This window comes from Balaenoptera musculus, chromosome 4 (genome assembly GCF_009873245.2).
Source record: "Balaenoptera musculus isolate JJ_BM4_2016_0621 chromosome 4, mBalMus1.pri.v3, whole genome shotgun sequence".
Classification (NCBI taxonomy): Eukaryota; Metazoa; Chordata; class Mammalia; order Artiodactyla; family Balaenopteridae; genus Balaenoptera; species Balaenoptera musculus.
In genome coordinates, this window is record NC_045788.1 from 126,385,424 (window position 1) to 126,406,454 (window position 21,031).

Sequence of the window (21,031 nt, forward strand, 5' to 3'; positions counted from 1 at the left end):
AGTGGCCCTCTTTCCACAGTGGTTAACAAAATACGGTGAGGAGAGGTCATTAACATTACTATCAAATAAGTGTTTTCTGGGTGAGATTAATTATCAAAAACGAAATTACTTAGGATGGAGTTTTCCCAAATGGTACATAACTCAGCTGATCATGCTAAAAACATGTATCTGATAGTAATCATAGCATTATCACAAAATCTCCTGGCTTCATATTTAGATCTGAACACATTCTAGGTATCTTTTGTTCCTTCTCACAGTGGTTTTTCCCTTGGAGTTTCAATACTCCTGCCATAGGAAGAGAGCTTTCCAGAGACGGGGAGGTGTATGGAGTAGGGGCAGGGAGAGTGGCTGGCAGAGGGGATACAATCCATCTGGGGTCAAAAGAAATTTGCCACAATGAGTGGCACTATGGTCGTGAAGCACGATCTTAATGTGGATTCCACCTTTTAGTTAATTCTGACGATTCAGAATAGAATTATGAAGCAGGGAGATCTAAGCAAAATGTTATGAGTTTACTTCTGAAACACAGCTACAGTTGTGAGTGCTGTATCAGGTGTCATCAGCAATAACAGGCATCCAGAGACCTAGTACCTGTTCCCAGTGAGCTTATATCGTAAAGAAAATGTATTTGAAACATTTCATAGAATGGGTAAGTGAGAACCAAAAGAAACAAATCATTAACAAGACCTGGCCCACCTAATTAACTGGATCCCGATCTACTTCCTAACTTATACTGAATGAAATGGTTTTTAGGTTTAACAACTAAATTAGACTGAAATATACAGTTCCTGAAGACAGCTGACCTCAATATCTCTTGACATTGGAGTTCTGTACCTAGTATTTAAACATTACTTATTTTCATCTTATTAAAACTTCACTTCTTGACCAGTCAGACAGAAATGGCTTAGAAGCCTTGTAAAGTATCTAAGAACAACGGATAAGGAGGAACAAGGAAACTCTTTAATTGCCAAATGTTTAAGAATCTGGTTTTCCACATTTTCTTTATCATAAATCCACCAGATGAAATCTTCATTCATTGGGCATTAGCCCAGTTTTCTATTAATGTCTCAAACTGTGTGCAGGCATGAACAGTAATCAGTATGTTCTTATGACATTCATGTTTGACCCAAGTATTACACAGATCTCCAGAATCTGTCATCCTGACCCTCTAAGTTTGCTGTTGGGACTTTTTTTTAAAGACAGACCCCTTTTAGTCTTCACAAGATGTCATTGGAATGAATATCCACAACCTCCACAGATAAATCCCTATGTCCTTATTTACAACTATCCTACCGCTGAATAAACTTCAGGAAAACATCTAGATGCCAGCTATCAGATCAAAGACTGCTGATTTTCCCAATGCCTGGTTACATAAAAAAATCAACTAGGAAGAGACAGAACCAAGTCAGATTAAATATAGAGTAGGAGAGTATTTCCAGAGGAAAAAATATGATACCACATAAAACAACTCAGTTTTTAAAATAACAAATCAAAGTAAAATTTGAGGTCAGTAAGGAACACACATTTAAACCTTAGTGATCAAACTGTTCCCTCTAGTTTGATGTAAGCAGGAAAAAAAAAAAACAACTTAAACTCTAATTCCCCAATTATCTTCAAACAGGAGGTGTAGTGGGTTGTGGTAGAAAGAGATTTTTAAGAAATTAGCAAAATGCACATTAGGCTCTCTTTTCTATGAAGTCTATTGAAGAAACACACAAGGTCTGAATTCTACTAAGTCCAGTTAATTAGTGTGCATGAGAATCATCTACAGAAATTGGTAAAATTAAGATTCCTGGGCCCCACGACTAGGCATTTTCATTCAGCAGTTATGGGATAGGTCCACAAATTTTTAAAGATAATAAACACACTCGGTAAATTCATTCTGAGGCAGGAAGCTCAGACATACTGCTCCTTTACTGTCAGGACACAGGCTACTTTAAGAGTCCAAAATATACTCCAACGCAGAGTGGCAATATGCTGAAGGAAGAGCCTGCATATCTGATCTAATAATTAGAGCATCCTTCCTTTTCATCCCCAAAGCCCATAGCCAATCAACGCCAGCTCCAAGGTCAGTCAGCTCACCTAAGCAGCGGTAGGGAATCACAATGTGGGCATGGGTCTTGCACTGCTTCCGGCCTCTCTTGCACCAGTTCTGGATGGTCACTGGTTGGTTGGCTTCCACCACATTGGTGATCTGCAGTTCAGGGTAGACCTGGGAGAGCACACAAAAAGGGTAAATCGTTACCTGAGGCAGGGCTGGCACACAAGCACACGTTGAACCGCCACTGTTATTCTAAGGTTTTCAAGCCTGCTCTAATTGTGATCTAGCTTGGGGAATTCAGAGTAAAGTAAAAGATCAAGAACCTATCATTCCATTCAAAACATTAAGCAATATAACTTTTACTTTATTTTACTGCACCCATTCCGGCTTAACATATTTTCTAGGGGAGATAAAATAGAAAGGGAGGAGGGGGCCCTCTTAAAAGCATGGGGTCATTTCAATGCAAAATAAACTGGTGTGACGATGATACTCTGTAATGCCCTAAATAAATGTTATAGTAGATACACCTGGGAATATCACCATGACTTAAATTCAAACCGCCCATGTCTTACTCAATTGGGCAAATATTTCACATACAGGATATGACACACAGCAAGCTTCCTACATAAAAATCTTTCTCTTTATTCAAAGTAATTTACATAAGCACAATTTATCAAACAGTTATCATGACTGTCATTTAGACAAAGAATTGCATTGATGAATCTCTTCCCTTGATAATTACAGCCCTTTGCTCTGATTACTGTTCTCAACAAATCACGGTGTTTACTGAGCACTTGGAAAGAAATGTGAAACCTGATGAACTAAAATATATTTGTGAAAATATCAAATCCCTTCTATTTATTAATAATAATAGTAGAGATTTGAAGGAAAAATATAAACACAAAAATTTATTTCTAAAATGGGATTTCCCTTGCATTTCACCAGGGTTGCTGTTTTGCCAGTTAAATACAATGAAGAGAGAAAAGCATACGAGAACTGAGGGTAGAAGCAAGGGAATGGTTATAATAATGGGCCATGAAATCTAAAGTGGGAATATGAAGGTTGAGATACACGTTTAAAAGGCTGTAGTATCAATGAGTCCTGGTGTGCGCTACAGAATTTTGTCCTAAAGATACCAAAGAAAATGGGGTGGTTAGAAGGAGTACTTGGAGAGTCAGAGAGCTGAAATTAAGATTCTGGAGGAGTAACAGTTATTGGTAATTGCAAGGAGTATAACATGAGTATCAGAGGGCATGGCTGAAGAAAAATGATAAAAGCAAGATCACTGGAGGAATGAAAATAAAAAAAACAGAAGCTGGAATCTTGGATCATCAAGGTTGATATTAAAATCACCTAAGAATGGGGCTTCCCTGGTGGTGCAGTGGTTAAGAATCCGCCTGCCAATGCAGAGGACACAGGTTTGGGCCCTGGTCCGGGAAGATCCCACATGCCGCGGAGCAACTAAGCCTGTGCGCCACAACTACTGAGCCTGCGCTCTAGAGCCCGCAAGCCACAACTACTGAAGCCTGTGCGCCACAACTACTGAGCCTGCGCTCTAGAGCCCGCAAGCCACAACTACTGAAGCCCGTGCGCCTAGAGCCCATGCTCCGCAGCAAGAGAAGCCACCGCAATGAGAAGCCCGTGCACCGCAACGAAGAGTAGCCCCCTCTCACCACAACTAGAGAAAGCCTGCACGCAGCAAGGAAGACCCAACACAGCCAAAAAAAAATACAAATAAAATAAATAAATTAAAAATCACCTAAGAATTACGAAAGATGCAGTTGACTGAATGACATAAGATCAGGACCTAAAACCTTCAAAGATTGAGGAGGATGCCACTGCAGTAGAAAGAGCTCTCCAGATGCCTCCAACAGGTGCAAGAGAGGGGTAAATTAGTCCAAGAGCATGTATGTCACAGTTTGGGTGGGGGCATTTTAGGGAGAAGGAAAAAATGGTTTGGAAGTGAAAATGAGAGAGAAGGAACACATCCCTACCTCTAGGCACAATGCTATGAGGGTTGCAAGGGAAGAACTACCTGAGGGGGCTACAGGGGAAGCAGTGCCTTTGGGGAAAAACCAGTTTCAGGGCAAGAAGATACTGTCCACAATGTGGGTTATGGATAGAAGGAATTTTTCTTATGATTGTCAGTCACATTCAAAGAGAGCATGCCATGATCCTGTCTTTATTTGAAATGTTGATATTTTGTTCACTGTGGGAGTTTTGGGCATTAATTTTTACTTTTTAGTGCATTAAAGGAGTTCCCTGGTAGCCTAATGGTTAGGATTCTGGGCTTTCACTGTCGTGGCCCAGGTTCAATCCCTGGGCGGGGAACTGGAAATGCCGCAAGCCGTGTGAAACAGCCAACAATAAATAAATAAATAAATAAAAGACAAAATGGTTATCTATCTATCTATCTATCTATCTATCTATCTATCTATCTATATATATATATATTAAATTGTGGTACATTTCTTTTTAATTTATTTTTTATTTATTTATTTATTTTTGGCTGTGTTGGGTCTTCGTTTCTGTGCGAGGGCTTCCTCTAGTTGCGGCAAGCGGGGGCCACTCTTCATCGCAGTGCGCGGGCCTCTCACTATCGCGGCCTCTCTTGTTGCGGAGCACAGGCTCCAGACGCGCAGGCTCAGTAGTTGTGGCTCACGGGCCCAGCTGCTCCGCGGCATGTGGGATCCTCCCAGGGCTCGAACCCGTGTCCCCTGCATTGGCAGGCAGACCCTCAACCACTGTGCCACCAGGGAAGTCCATATTTTTTAAAAATAGTGCATTAAAATATTATTTATCTTGCTTCCTGATTGCCTCACTTGCCTCACCCTTGTCCCAACCCCGAGGTCAATCAATTAAAAAATCAGTCACTGAGAATGAATAAAAACTGTGGTACATCCAATGGATTACCTAGCACTAAAAAGAAAGAAGCTATCAAACCATGAAAAGACACGGAGGAATCTTGTTGACCATTACTAAGTGAAAGAAGCCAGTGTGAAAATACATGTATGATTCTAAATACATGACATTCTGGAAAAGGCAAAACTATGGCGACAGTAAAAAGACCAATGGTTACCAGAGGTTAGGGGGAAGGAGCGATGAACAGGAAGTGCATAGAGGATTCTGGGGGCAGTGAAATGATTCTATATGATACTGTAATGGTGAACACATGTCATTATACATTTGTCCAAACCCATAGAATGTACAACACCAAGAGTGGACCTTAAGGTAAACTATGCACTTTGGGTGATAATCATGTGACCATGTAGGTTCATCAATTGAAATAAATGTACTATTCTGCTGGGGGATGTTGAGAAAGGGGGAGAAGCTATGCATGAGTCGGGGAAGGGGGTACACAGGAAATCTTTGCACCCTCCTCTCCATTTTGCCACAAACCTAAAACTGCTCTAAAAAAATAAAACGCTGATCAGTGTAGTATAAGGCAAATTCAATGGGGAGGTACATGCTATGAAAACACACAGAAAAGGATATCTAAATCAGATCCTGGGCGGGTACTGAGAAAGTTATTCTTCCAAAACACTTGCCAGTAACTTAGCTCTAAATGGAAACAGCTCCTTCCCTTTATTTTATTTTGTTCTTACATATCTTAACTCTTCAATGCATGCATTTCAGTCGTAGATAATGCTCAACTTGAAAATGCCACTAAAATTTAATATCCCCAGGGTTTTTTCCTATATGATGAAAGGTGAAGTGGCTTTTTGTGCAGCAATGTAATTCTCCCACCACCTCTCCTTGTTTATTATATCACAAAGTACAGCGCTCATGAGTCATAAACTCTATGACACTAGAGAGCCTGCCCTGAGGGACACAACATTATGTGCAGTAAAGTGTGAGTTACTATATTTTTCTAAAGGGGTTCTAGCTGCCACGTCACAGAAATATTACCCTGCTGAGGATTTTCCCAGGAGCTTTCAGTTTTCTATAAAAAAAAAACTCCTACAGGCACAGTCAAGTCATATTTTCTTCTTTTTAATTCAAAACCAAAAAGCAATCTGTAGGGTACAAATTGATAAGTTAAAAAAAAAAAAGGTCTCTTGCTCATGATGTGCTCCTTCTTCAGTGTCCTAAGGTATTGCACCAATAATATCTGGTACAACAGAGCAGTAACTTATTTGGTGGATAACTTTCTAGCAGATAGAATTGCATACGGACCAATTAAGGTCAGTGAAGACAGGGATTCTCCCCTGAAGGGCACCAGAGCTTCACGAGGTGATCAGCCAAACACAAAATTCCCTTCCAGTTCCCACCCGGAAATCTAGGACATATGTGTTATTTATTGCGCTTCAACTTCTCTCTCCAGGACGTGGACAATGATGATTGTTAATAGGCAGTTGGAGGAGATTATAAAATCTGAACCACGTGAATCCCACACGTAGTTTGCCTACTGCCTTAACAACGAAAACGGAAGTGGCGACTTCCACCCTTCCAGCCACTTTTATCCTGAGACAAGGAGTTATTAATTCGACTGTGCCAAAGAGTATAAAAATTTGCTGTTCTCAATTCAGGAGGTTTATTTTAAACAGGGGAGGAACACCAAACATTAAAGTCACAGAATTTCTTCTGAAGCACATCTAGTCCCAGTAAATCACAGTGATTACCGCATGCACAAGTAACCTCCAAGTCAGAAAGCAAAAACCAAAACGAAAAAACACAACAAAAAACATACTAAAGTTTCTGCCAAAAATTTCGAGTACTATATCTTATTTTTTATTAAGCAGCTCCAGTATATCACCAGAGACAAATAAGCATTTTTGTGTTATGAGACAAATAAGCGTCTTATGTTGAAAAAGTAGCGTAGTCTTCGGCAACAATAAAAATTAAAGTAATTAGGCATGCAAATGTGCTCGTGGTCAGTTGAGTCCCTGACTTTTCACCATAATTAAGTATAAGCATAGCTCAATGTTTTATATTTTCTTTGTGCATCTCACATGTTGACACAGGAAATAAAGATATCTGAGATCCCTAACCTATTTAATTTGTATGTTTTCCAACACACGCAACTGCATGTCTTGCTAACACAACAAGCATTGCTGATAATTTGCTGAAACAGCAGGCATTAGCAAAACCCGACTTTTATACAGCCCCCTTCCTTTTCTAAAATGTATCCTATGTGCATCCCAATTATGAGTGACTGTTTTTTATTATTAAAAGATTTAGATGACAACCGCTGTATTAAGAAATACTTAAAGCAGAAACAAATCCAGCTTGTGCCAGTTACTTGAAATGCAAACCATCCTCAGTTCCTACAAACCTTCCTGAATTACACAGGCAGCCGCTGAAGAAATACACACACACTGTGCCCCCAACACACTCTTCTTAAGACCCTTACACCACACTTCAGATGCTCAGGCCCAGCAGGGTCTCCCATGTAGACAAACCTCCTCCACTCACAGTGTAATAGATGTTAATCCCTCTCTCCCACATCAGGAATGCTTTATTGTATTTATCGCAATGCTCCTCACATTTGGGTTAGGTACATATGTGCACCGCCTCCCCAGTGAAAATACACTTTCCAAGGGCAGGAAACACAATTTCCTCCTCCTTGTGGTGTTCCGCCTTCATTAACGTTGGTTTAAGGTGATCAGGAGGTTGCCAACATGCCTGCCCCTCTCTGCAGCGCTCCAGCCCCCCGTCCTCCGGAAGAGCACTCATTCGTGACCAGATTTTAACTCTGCAGCTCCGGCCCCATAGCTGGTTACAGCCCGAGGAAAGCACACTGACAACGGCATTCTCCTTGCTCGAGAGTTGTGAACTAACACATCCAGGCTCCGGTTAGATGAGGGGGGATACACGGCTGGCAGGCAGGGTCAGTCATAGCCAGAGATGGTGCCTGTCAAAACCCGCAGGGGAGTGGGAACTAGGCCTCTGGAAGAAGCAGGGAAATAAGAGGTACAGAGAGAGAAGCCAAGATGAGACAGCTGTGTACCCAAGACAGAGCTATACAGCGGACAAGACAGGGACCACCTGAGCACCTCTAACGCCAGCGAGACGTGCTGCATCTCCTTCAATAAGCCCCCTTTTACACATAAGCTATTTTGGTAGCTTTATTTCCCTTCTGAATGAACAACACCCAAGAAAAATGCCCAGCTCGAAAGTTGGTTCACTAATATTCCCTTCCCTGATCACTTCAACCTCTGAATCCAAAGCATTTTATCCGATCGCTTGTATTTGATCACCGACCACTTTCTACCTCTTATTACACTGATGTGCCTTCCTGCCCCGTTAGAACATACACTCCTTGAAGGCAGGGACAATATGATTCATTTTTGTGTTCCCTCAGTGGTGGTCAACACCGTGATAGCACAGTAAGTGCCTGATAAATAGGTAATGATTATTTCTTGCTAAGTTCAGAATCCATTAGACATAGGGAAATTTAGTATATATTCAGCTCCCATTGGGTATTATCAATGTATCTCTTAAAAAAGATTATCTGAATAGTATGATATTATAGTTGGATTATAAGCTTTTGAGAAAAATAAGCATCTCAGTGCCTTCTAATATTATTCTTCCAAGTATGATGTAGCAACTTTTACCAGTGATAGCATCTTATATAGAAAGCAATAGATTAATGTTAATAAATGTTAATAAATACAAAGCTGAGGAAGATACTTAGGAAGATTAAAAGCGAGGCTCTCACTTAGGCTAAGGAGGCCCATCTGACTGGCCCAGGCATCTGTAACAAGCAGTTATTTTGGCCATACAAACATGTTTTATCTTTGAAAGCAAATCTATCTGTACATATATTAAAAAAAATTTTTTTAAGTGAACTGAAGAAATTTCAAATACCAACAACCAAGAGAGGTAGAGTAGCAACAATCTTAGATCCATATTAGAAGGTTGTAGTTGGTAACTTAATTGGTTTTCCTCACTACAGAAAAGTACCTTAAAACTTGGTCACCATCAGAACATTTTCATTCTAAATTTTAAAAATCAAAAGAGTCTCCCTTTCTCTATGTCTTTCTCTCTCTCTGTCTATCCAAATTGAAAATATATTAATCTCAGACAAGATGACATTTAAGTTGTTAAATACACAAACCAAGAAAATACATGGATGATATTTAAGAAAGCCAAGAACATATAGGTATATATACAGAAATATAAAAATATTTAAGACGTATATTGTTAGAGTCCTACAAAAGCTTTCCTTTATTTGCAACATTAAGGACAAACAGGGGAACCCTCGGAGTATCCTTTTGCAACAGGCCACCTGGGACAAGGGATTAATTCATGACAAAAGTCATATTTACACACAACTAGATTCCAAATGACCAAGAATATTTCAAGAACACAAAATCAAATGTGGCTAATAAAAAGCTGTAAACAGAGTTAATCGTCAGGGTCATGGGAATTGCTCCTAATTCTGAAAAAATTTACTTACTGTTCTTTCTAGTCTTTCAACATTGAAAATCAATTTTTAATCAAATTCTCCAGGATATTTCTTTTTGAAAAAATATGCTAGAAATTATGTAGTTATTAAAATGGTGTTTTAAACATGTGAGTTAGAAGTCAATAAATAACGTGTGTTCCTTTAGTTCATCTTAATCAATTTATAGCTGTGCAAAAGGGATAACCAACACATCTATCTGCACAAGGGACTTGCCAAAAATAATGTGGACTCTGAAGGAGGTAAGATAGAGAACTGGGATTCCAGACTTCTCAAAGAACAAGAGTGACTAGATTTTATAATTATTGGAGTGATAAGCACAGGGGGCATTCATTATACTATTCTTTCTACTTTTATATATGCTTGAAATTTTGAATTAAAAAGAACTAAAAGTTAAAAAACTAGTCCAGTGGAAACAAGTCAGACTTCTAAATTTACATTACAAGTGAAAAAACGAAACTATAAACAAATCAAGATCTTAATTGTAAATGCATGATGGCACCTAGGTAGCATGTATGAACAAATACATGAAACAAAAAATCAAACTCTATAGTAAAATGGTATAGAGGTAGCCTAATCATAGGATATTTTCATCCTGTGAAAGTTTTTACATATCAATTTCTTTTTCAAAGAACATATCCAAGAGGAGGATAAAAAATATATAAAATTGAAGGTTTATTATGTGCAAATGTTTTATGTGTAGCAGGTCATGTACACCTCTATCAGCTGATAATGGCTCCATTTTATAGAAGATGAAATTGATGAAGTTAGAACACAGCAATGAAAGTAGGTGACATCTCCGTTATGGTTTATCACAGGAAATTAAACATATAGTTCCCTGTGCTATACAGTAGGACCTTGTTGTTTATCCATTCTTTATATAATAATTTGCATCTGCTAATCCCAAACTCCCAATCTTCCCTCCTCCACCCCCCCTTCCCCTTGGCAACCACAAGTCTGTTCTCTATGTCTGAGTCTGTTTCTGTTTTGTAGATAAGCTCATTTGTGTCATAATTTAGATTCCATACATCACTTTGCTGTACAGCAGAAATTGACACAGCATTGTAAGTCAACTATACTTCAATAAAATAAATTAAAAAAAGAAAATTTATCATAAACTTAAAAAAAAAGTAGATGATATCTCTGAGCATTCAAAGAGTGTATTAATTCTAAGTTCTAAACCACTTCCACTTCACTGTCTAAGCCAAAACAAAGCGTGTGCTAAACAATATATTTTTGTTTCTGGATTAAAATAACATAGTCTCTCCTCTAAAATTTTCTGGAACACAAAGAAAAATAATACCTTAAATTGTTTCTCAACATAAATTCTTGTAATAATGAGAGATATTGGAGACAATGTCTAATTTAATTGAGAAAGAGAACTGGAAACCAAAGTTGTTCTCTGATTACAATTTTTTAAAAATTTATTTTATTTATTTATTTTTGGCTGCATTGGGTCTTCGTTGCTGCGTGCAGGCTTTCTCTAGTTGCGGCGAAGGGGGGGCGCTCTTTGTTGTGGTGCACGGGCTTCTCATTGCAGTGGCTTCTCTTGTTGCAGAGCACGGGCTCTAGGTGTGTGGGCTTCAGCAGCTGTGGCATGCGGGCTCAGTAGTTGTGGCTCGCAGGCTGTAGAGCACAGGCTCAGTAGATGTGGCACACGGGCTTAGTTGCTACGCGGCATTCCCGGACCTGGGCTTGAAGCCATGTCCCCTGCGTTGGCAGGCGGATTCTTAACCACTGCGCCACCAGGGGAGCCCTCTGATTACAATTTAATGAGGTGCTGGGAAGCAAGATGCAGCTGATGAAACACCAGTGCAATAATGGAAAGTACGTGCAGTGCTGTGTTTTCACAATGATGACCTTATCTAAGAGCAAGGCACAGAAAATGTTTCAGGGCACCAGCCTATTTCCCAATAATGTGGCCCAAGTCTGTTTCTGACATTGTATATAAATATATTGTCATATGCATACATTCATACTCAGAGTTGGAAAATATTGTGCAAGAACCTTGTACGACGTTTAATCACTCATAACAACGTGCTGAATGTAAAGACAAATGAGGAAGGTAGGGACACCAAAATAAATAGGACAGGACACGAATGTGAAAACACAAACAGATGTGTCCACGTACAGCTAAGATCCTCATTCCCTCTCTGTCCATTTATGTCTAATTTTCTCATTTTGAAAATGTCAAATCTATTGTTAATCAAGTATACTCCAATATAAAATAAAAATTAAAAAAAAATATATATAAAAAACAAACTTTAAAAAAATGTCCAATCTATACAAGATTATTTGTTATTTGTACCTCAATAAAGCTAAAAAGAAAAAAGAAAAATATATTACGGAAAAACATTTTAAATAAATAAATAAGGCGGCAAATATAAAAGTCCGTAGTGTTACTGCAAATATGTAATAACTGAGTATGCATTTAGGAAAGAGCTAGACAGTAACAAGGACAAATGTTAAATCAAACATTAATCTCATTAAATGAAAACTATGTGGGAAAAAATATCCAAACTGGTTTCATCTCTTTTACCTCTGAATCCTATGGTTTATGCAAGCAATCCATGTAAGCATACAGACCAATAATGCAGAAAATATATTTGTACTCGTATATAGATAGCTGGATACCTCTACTTAAAAATTTTCACTTAATATGAATTTTTGCATCTTTCAAATACCAAAACCACAATGCATAGGTGCCTGTCATCTATGGGTCAATTTTAAGCTCACAAAGGTAGATGGCACACAGAGGAAAATAATAACGGTCAAGAATGTTCCACAGCTTCTACCATAGCAGTGTGTCTATGATATGCCCTCAAAGTTGGTTAGATTAAAAGGATCTCGTGTTGTTTGTTTTTTAATTCATTTTAACTTCACATCACTATAGAATGAAGGCAGCAAGGTTGACAAACAAGTCTCGTCTGGGAGTCCCTGTCATGTTATATATTTTAGAGTAGACAGCTGGGCAAAGGAAATGGCTTTGTTTAACTCATCAGCTTTTGTTTGGTCCAGGCACTGGTGTGCTTTGTTTGGCGATCCTGTTAACTTATAGCCAAAACAACTGTTCATTTAGAACAAGAAGGTTAAAGAAACAGAAAATACATACTGTTAATTGTGGAAAAGAAAACACTTAGGAAAAAGAAAGTATACCCAAAATCTAATAGAAAGACTAGAAGAAGCAAAGCCACATTCACCTAAGTTTCCCAGCTGGAAATCTCTGCCAGCACTTGAGGCTTAACCTGTTCAAAGCTCCCTCCAGAGACCTGCTCCCAGTGTAAGTTAGCAGAGCCGTGGACACCTGCTCTAAGCCCCTGCCTCCCAGGATGTGCTCTGCATGTTAGGGATGCAGAGGGTTGAAGAGCCTGTGTTTTAAGTTCTCTCCTTAAAAGAGGAGGAAGAACGGTACTGGGACTTACACAATTTCTCGTTGAACTGACCATATTTAACTTTTGCAATGCACTCCTGTGTGCTCCTATCATAAAAGGAGGACATGGTCTAAGATTGGTTAGGCAGCTTTCCTGGACTGCTCAGGTGTCAAAGAGCAAAGACGGCATCTGAATGAAGGTTTGATAGGGAAGCCCATGCTTTGCCTTCACTGCACTCGACCCTAAGGGCTCCCTTATAACAGCATCTTGGGGTATCTCATATGTGCTCATCTATACAACAAGGATGGGCAGGATGATCTTTCCCATCCCTTTCACACTAGCATCTTGAGATTGGAATTCCCTTCTCTCCCCAATCCAAATCACCCTTAGATATAGGCTAATTTTTCCAAAAGTGTCTTGACCAGAAAACACTCCTGCTAAAAATAATCCCATAGCCCTTACTCATCTCTAGAACTAGATCCCAAAACCCAGATTTATAATCAAGATCCTCTACTTTACAGCCTCATTCTACATTTTCAATTTCCTAAATTCTTTTCTCAATTTATCTAATTGTGTATTTAGAAGCTCCTATGAGCCAAGAATGTTGTCTGGCCACTCAGCAACACCTGACGCGAAATCTTATCTTGAATCAGTAAATATTTGCTCAATTTGCCTGAATTAAATCTGGGACAGAATAAAATTCTTCAGATGAAGAACTGAAGTATACTTCCAATTTTTTCTTCTCTCAACCTAAAGCCTTTGGTTTAAATAGAACAATGTTGTTTTTCTTTCTTTTTAAACCTCATTTCATTCAAAAGAAAGAGGACAACAAAATCTAAAAATTCTAATTTTTCTTCCTAGGCTTTATAATGTATGTTTCAAGGGGAATATTATCCTAGTTTTGATCTACTTATAAGACTTCTAGGTTCCTTAGGCCAATATCTGGGTAATGTAACAGTTCATTAAGGCAAGTGGCCACTTTAGGCTGTTAAATGATGAATAATTTACATAGTTATTTTCAAATTGTTTCTGTGATGGCAGCACTTTCTGTATCTAGTATAGAATGAAGGAAAGGAACTTTTTTCTACCAAAGGACCACAGAGGAATATAATCGTCAAGGGAGCGTCTGTTGTGGTCATCTATTACTGCGCACAAACTATCCCAAAACTTAGTAGCTTCAAACAGTAAGCATTTCTTACCTCACACAGTTTCTGCGCGTGAGGAGTCTGCAAGAGACTTAGCTGAGTGATCCCGTCTCTTACAAGGGTGCAGTCAAGATGTCAGCTGGGGCTGAGGTTAAATGAAGGCTTCACTAGGCTACAGGATCCACTTCCAAGTGGTTCATTCATTGCCTTGCCAGCGAGTGCTGGCTGCTGGCAGAAGCACTGAGGTCCTCATGACACGGCGGCCGGCTTCCACCACAGCAAAAGTATGCAAGGTAGAAGCCACGTGCTTTTTATGATCTAGCCTCAAATGCCACACACATCATTTCTGTAACATCCTCCTGCACGCTGCGGGAGGAGACTAAGGACTACGTGTGGATGCAAATACGAGGAGGGAGGCAAGCGCTGTTGACAGCCATCTTCGAGGTTAGCTACCACATGATAACTCAGAATTCCTCACAATTCTGTGAGTTGACTGAGTGATTCTTCTTCACATGGTGTTGTCAGCTAGAGTACTGCAAGGAAGCCTGCAAAGTCCATCCTGGCCTTGCATACGTGGCTGGTGCTGGCAGCTGCCTGGGAGCTCAGGTAGGGCTATTGAGTGAGGGCCTCCATTCTCTTCTACTTGGGCTTCTCCACATGGCTGCCTTCCCAGAGCGCAAAAGGAGAAACTTCTAGGCCGAATTAAGGCTTAGACCCAGAACTAAACCAGCACCACTACCACTCTATTCTACTGGTTAAAGCAAGTCTCATGTCCAACCAAGATTGAAGGGGAGGTTGTAACTGCTAGAAAACGTAATTCATCAACAGTCAACGGTAGAACATATTAACACAGGGTCACATAAAGAACAATCTAGGGTTGCTTCCTGTTTTCAGGAAGTGTACTTAGTGATCATTTAGTACATTTCACTGAATATTTAAGGCCCTGCTATATGTTTATCACTCTACTATTGAGCATTATCATGGCACCTACATCTTAACTGGGTAAAAATAAACTGAGGGCAAATTTGGACTGAGGGCCAGCAACCCCTAACTCTTGCTTAAAAATTTCTTTAGAATTCCCATCAATGGAAAGAAACAGTCTCTGCAGGAGGAGACCACAAGGCCATTTCAGGGGAGGTTCTTTCAGTGTAGAGAGCAGGGCAGAACATCTGCCCTATTCAGTTCCAATCTCTGTGCCAACAACAGGCCGTCCACAAGCAGTTGCTAAATGACAACCCACATGCTCTGAGTCAGAGCCGAGTGTTGCATAAAATGCTTTGTAAAGCATGATCTCTAGAAACGGTAATTCTCAGTGACACTTTGGGCCTATAATCCTTTTGCCCAAAGGAGCCAAAGTAAGTCCTAGTCTTAGCTCAGGCTGCCATAACAAATTACCATAGACCAGGTGGCTTAAATAACAGGAATGTATTTTCTCACAGTTCTGGAGGCTGGAAGTCTAAGATAAGGGTACCAGCATGGTTGGGTTCTGGTGAAGGTTCTCTTCCTGGCTTGCAGATTGCCACCTTCTCTCTGGGTTCTCACATTATCTCTTTGTGTGAACAGGCAGAGAAAGCAAACTGTGCAAGCTCTCTGGTGTCTTTTCTTATAAGGGCACTAATCCCATCACAAAGCCCCCATCGTCATGACCTCATCTAACCTTGATTACCTACCAAAGGCTCCATCTCCAAATACCATCCCATTGGACCTTAAAGCTTCACCATATGAATTTTGGGAAAGACACAAACATTAAGTCTATAGCAGTCCTCAATACACATTTGATGAAAAAAAAAATGAAAGAATAGTGCTGACTGTGCTAATAAAAAAATGTAAAGAAAATTTTTATATTTCAAATATGCAAGTATTTGAAAGATGACTGGGCAAAAACATAACTATTATGATTGGGGAACAGGAGGGAATTTATGGGTACCAAGAATGTGTATGCTATGAGATAAAACGCTGATTACACAAACCTAAGTTTCAAACTATCTTCCCAATCAAACTTTATAAGGGCTTTATAAGAGCAAAGGTAAAAGACTCGATTTTTACTTTTTTCTCCCTAATCTTGCCCTTGACCAACAATAGGACCAAAGAAATCACGAGGCAAAAATGCCAATATTAATAATAACAATAAAACAACCAACAGCAGGGAATACAAACTGAGAGGAACATGAGACTATGAGAGATATGGACTAGATAATTCACCATCAAAAATAATAATATTTGACACATCATATTAAGCTAAGCACCAACAGATACGATGTGCAGCTATACAGGCAGTCCTTTGGAAAAACAAATTTAACAAGTGAGTTAAATTGGTTAGCAAAAGGTCAGAATGAGGTCACAGTCATGAGTTCAGTTGGTTTCATTTTGTCCTAGGACCACAGACTGCTCACAGCTGCCTCTCTGACTCAGCCAGCTGTCTCTAAAACATCTGTGTTTTGGTCACAAGAGGGACTGAGAACATAAAGAAAAAAATGATTCATCACTATTGAGAGAAAGTAATCAGTAAATGAATAGCACATTAAATGGTGACAGTAATGGTTTTTGTACATTTTAAAAAAAGGGAATTTGCACAATGATACCAGAATATAGTGGATAAGTATCTTCATGGTGCTGAACAAAAATACTTGTCAACCTGGAATTCTATACATAACTAAATTATTGTTCAATAAGAACAACTTCTGGAAATAACTAAGTAAGATGACAGGCACCCAAAAAAATAGAGGAATTAAAATAAACATTATGGTAATAGAGATGCTTTGGTGAAAGGATTGACTGTAAACACTGAATCCAGTTAAAGACAGAACCTACGACTGTGAGAATTATGACAATAGAACAGACCATAATATTAAACTTCAAAAATATAAAAATAATATAGCTTACAAAATCTGTGGGAAGGGGAGTTGGAAAAATTACGAACATTATTTTCTTTGGCTCTCTTAGCAGGGAATCAATCGACTGTCTAAAACAAAAATACGGAGCTAAAAAAAAAATAAAGGAAAATAAACATTTTCCAACAACACACAAAAAAATTCAATCCTACAAATGAAACTATTATTTCTAATTATAAAAGAAAAATTTCAGACTACCTACAAAGTGGAAAGTGGCAGAAAGACCCTAAAATATCAATAAGCAATGTTCTAGATAGTTTAGGATGCACCATTCAATAGAAAAAGTTGAACACTGTTTAAACGTTCTGAGTGAACACCTCTCCAACACCCACCCCCCAATACCTTCCCCAAAGCTGGTTAAAGTCATGATGTGAATTCCCTCAGCTACCCACTCTCCAACCTATAAAACTTTTAAAAAGGCACTGTGTGTTTCTAAGCGCATTGTGTTGGGCTTTGGTCATTATTCTATCTTGCCCCCATGCCACTCTTCAACCTTCTTTCTGGCAAGAGCTCCTCGCCCCACACCAGTTGGCTCTGGTTGGGATGCCAAACAAGCCTTACACCCTCATGACCAAGGTGTGCCAGTCCCAGTACATACTGAGTCCTTGTGGATATGGTGACTAGTCCAAAGGTAGATGGGTGACTGAAAGCAGGACCAACGAGAACCCTATCTGGGAATTAGAATGCACACTGGCAGAATGGGGTTGGAAATCCAAACTGGAACAATAAACTCCCAGAGCTGCCATCTTCCCTGGCCTCCTAAAGGAAGCCATCTTTGCAGGAGAAAATGAGGTGAAAATAAAGGAGAAAGGATAAGCAGAAAACAAGAGACCCCAACAGAAAAATTCCAGGCAGCACTGAGTCTCAGTTTCGATATCTGAGGACCCAGTTACTGGATGCCTTTTTAAAAATTCTGTAAGCTATCCCTACCCCAAGATCCTCTCCATCAATGGGAGAAAATATTCTCCATGTACGAGTAGATTTCAGTCACCTGACAACATAAACTGCCTCATTAACACACCCTATTTCCCCATCTTTTATTCTCTTTTCTAAGACTCAGCCAGTCACTAGTTTTCTTATGATGGATCTACCCTTCCTGCAGTTTAGTTTAAGCTTCCTTCAGCTGAAGTTCCTTCCCTTTAAAAACAAAGCCCAACAAAAAACAAAGGCTTTCCCTTTTCCATGAATTGCCCACAAGCTCTTTGCCTCTTGGACTTTCCTCAAAGAGACCACAGATGGCTTCAACACCCATACATGTTATTCTTCCTGTAACCTACTGTAATTTGACTCTTCCCATGCTAGTCCCTTGAAATTGCTATCCTAAAGATCAATAATGAACTTTTATTTGCCAAATTAGGAGACTGTTTTATTATAAAAAATGTCCATTATTCAGAAATGGGCAAAAGAGATTAGGTACTGGCTGTCCCAGCAGTGAAATGCAGGTGTTGTCTTCCAGAGCCTGGGGTGGTAGGGGAAAAGATGACCTGATTAAACAGGTTATGTTCTTCTGATTGACTCTCTATAGGCTACTTTACAACCCTGTAGGAGTAGATACTGTAGATACCTGATAGCAATGCAAATGTTTCCTGTCTCATGCAATGCAGATCAGATAATTCCTGTTCACAGCCATGTGAATGAAGTTTGTTGAAAAAGGATTTAAATCTCTTCAAATCAAATTGGTTAACATCTTACAGGTTACCTCAGTAATTAGCGAATTGAGTAAAAGGTTTGATACGCATTCATTTTGCAAGACAGTCATGAGTTGCCTTGTCAAAAATTATACTTCAGTCACTTCTGGTCTGCATCACACTTGCACTCTCATCATTTCTCTCATTTAGATATTAACCTAGCTTGACTTCCAGCACATAATACCACCTAGTTCTGATCCTAGGTTTCTGGCCACTGCTCTTCCTCCATTGAATCTTTCACTTTGTTCCCCTTAAATGTTGCAAATCACCAAGTTTCTTTCCCAGGATTCTTTCCCAGAGGCATCATGAGGGTAAAACGAGGGCAAACACTTGGCAGGGTAGCTCAGTACCTTGTTAATGCTCAATAAAAGTTAGTTGGTACTAGCATTATCAACATTATTGCCATGTGCCAACATCATCATCATCAGTTTTTAAGTTGCTAAAATTATTTTATAAGCCTTTCTCGCCCCTGCGATCTCGCTTTAAGAACAGGTCCTGTATCTTACTCATCATTGCATCCTTAGCACTCAGAGATATAAGTCTGAAGGAGGAAGAGAGAACCACTGGACTCTAGAAAAGTATTCATATAATCATCTTGCACTAAAATATTTTTAATGAAAGATGTATTTAAAAGGCCCCAAATAAGCCTCTCTAACTCCCAAGCACCAGTAAAATTCTGGGGGAAGGTCTGGAGGGACTCTTCACTTCCGCTTCCCTCTCCCACTTGCTAGATCATGGGATCTAAGACCCTTACAGCCCAGAGTCACTGGTGGAATGGGGCGGGGCAGGAGAGCAACACTGTTCAATGGAAATATAATATAACGGAAACATAATGCCAGTGTAATGTTAAATTCCACAGTAGCTACACTGAAAAGTAAAAAGATACAGTTGAAATTCATTTTAATAACATACATATTCACAATTTAGTAACATATACATGATGTTTACAACAGTATATACAAAATATTATCATTCCAATATGCAATCAATATGAAATTATTAATGTGATTATTTTATACTCTTTCTTCATGTAAATCTTTGAAATATGGTATTTATTGATATCTTACACTTATAGCACACATTATAGCCACACTGCAGGCGCTCAACAGCCATGCGCCGCTAGCGGCTACTGCTCTGGACAGCTCCGGAGTAGAGGCTCCAGTTGGGTCCCAGGGAACTGAGAAACTAGATATGAGGTCAGAGTGACAAAGCAAGAGGGTGACTTTCATTTTTGTTTATTTTTTTCAGGGTCAGAGTGCTCATATTGACCAGCCTTCTGACTCAGCCCTTCATGATGATTCACAGTAAAGTGGTGATTGATAAGTTTATTTATTTTTTTAAAATTTAAAATTAATTCTTATTGGAATATAGTTGATTTACAATGTTGTGTTAGTTTCTGCTGTACAGCATAGCGAATCAGTTATACATATACATATACATAGAATATGTGATTCTATAGAATCAATCTATAGATTCTATTCCCATATAGGTCATTACAGAGTACTGAGTAGAGTTCCCTGTGCTATACAGTACGTTCTTATTAGAGGGTGACTTTTGGAAATGCTAATGTACAGTCATTCTCTTTCTTTTAAAAAAATAAACACCTTCCATGACACATCCTGTTGTTACAGAATAGAGATCAAATTCATTAAAAGGGCCCACAAGGCCTGATGGTCTGGCCCTTTCTTAACTTCTCTAGCCTAATGTTTGTCTAATCCATCTTAAGACTCTGGCCTGTTGTGTATCGTTGTACAAGACCTCAGTGGGTGGTAAGCTGAGATAGGCAGATATAACCAGAATTTCAAGACAAAGGAGAAACAACCAAAGGGCTCACTTTCCTCCCCCTACCTCCACCCCATGACCACCAACAATCTGGCAAAGGCTGCGACTATGAAGAACCACTCTGTGGCTTATCCCTGGGACAAACAACAGACTAAAACAGGAAGCGAAGTTACCCAGGCATTAGTGGGATCTCTAAGTGGAGTGGGAATAGGGTTGTTCTCAGGGTCATGAAGAGTAATTTTTATAAAGTCATCATACAAATGTAAAAACATCTGATTATTCATGACTGACACTGAAGAAAAACTTAGATGCCAACTATGATATATACATCAAAATAGCCATTCAACAGAAAATGATGTGGTCAACGTCATTAAGTAAATTTGAGTTGTAGCCTTTAAAAAAATTTATTTAACATTCAGAATGCATAATCTGCATGTGTATCCAGATAAGTAAAATGGTATCAAAAACCTAAAAGCATGCATGCACAGAGCTCCAATTTACCAACTCATAACTCATCTACAAAACTATATTAGAGGAACTCTTCAATAGAATGTGAATATTATTTCCAAAAATGTATATTTTAGAAATGTCATATCCAGGCAAAAGTGAGTTTATTATCAGTCCCTATATAATAAATGGTTTTTTAAAAAAATATAAAGGATGCCAATATTAGTGATTTCTACTTAAACATGAAGAATTATCTTT

General features: G+C 39.1%; 1 protein-coding gene across 6 annotated transcripts in view; it reads right to left on the reverse strand.

Moving 5' to 3' along the window:
• The window catches only part of LOC118894510 (amyloid beta precursor protein), a 274,401-nt gene that overhangs the window by 195,887 nt on the left and 57,483 nt on the right, over positions 1-21,031 (reverse strand). For all 6 annotated transcript variants that reach the window (XR_005019715.1, XM_036850818.1, XM_036850816.1 and 3 more), the window contains exon 3: positions 2,083-2,212. Coding sequence is in view for 5 of the 6 variants with exons in the window: in XM_036850818.1 (XP_036706713.1) it covers positions 2,083-2,212 (130 nt within the window). In the remaining variant the exon portion in view is untranslated. The remainder of the gene's footprint in view (positions 1-2,082; positions 2,213-21,031) is intronic.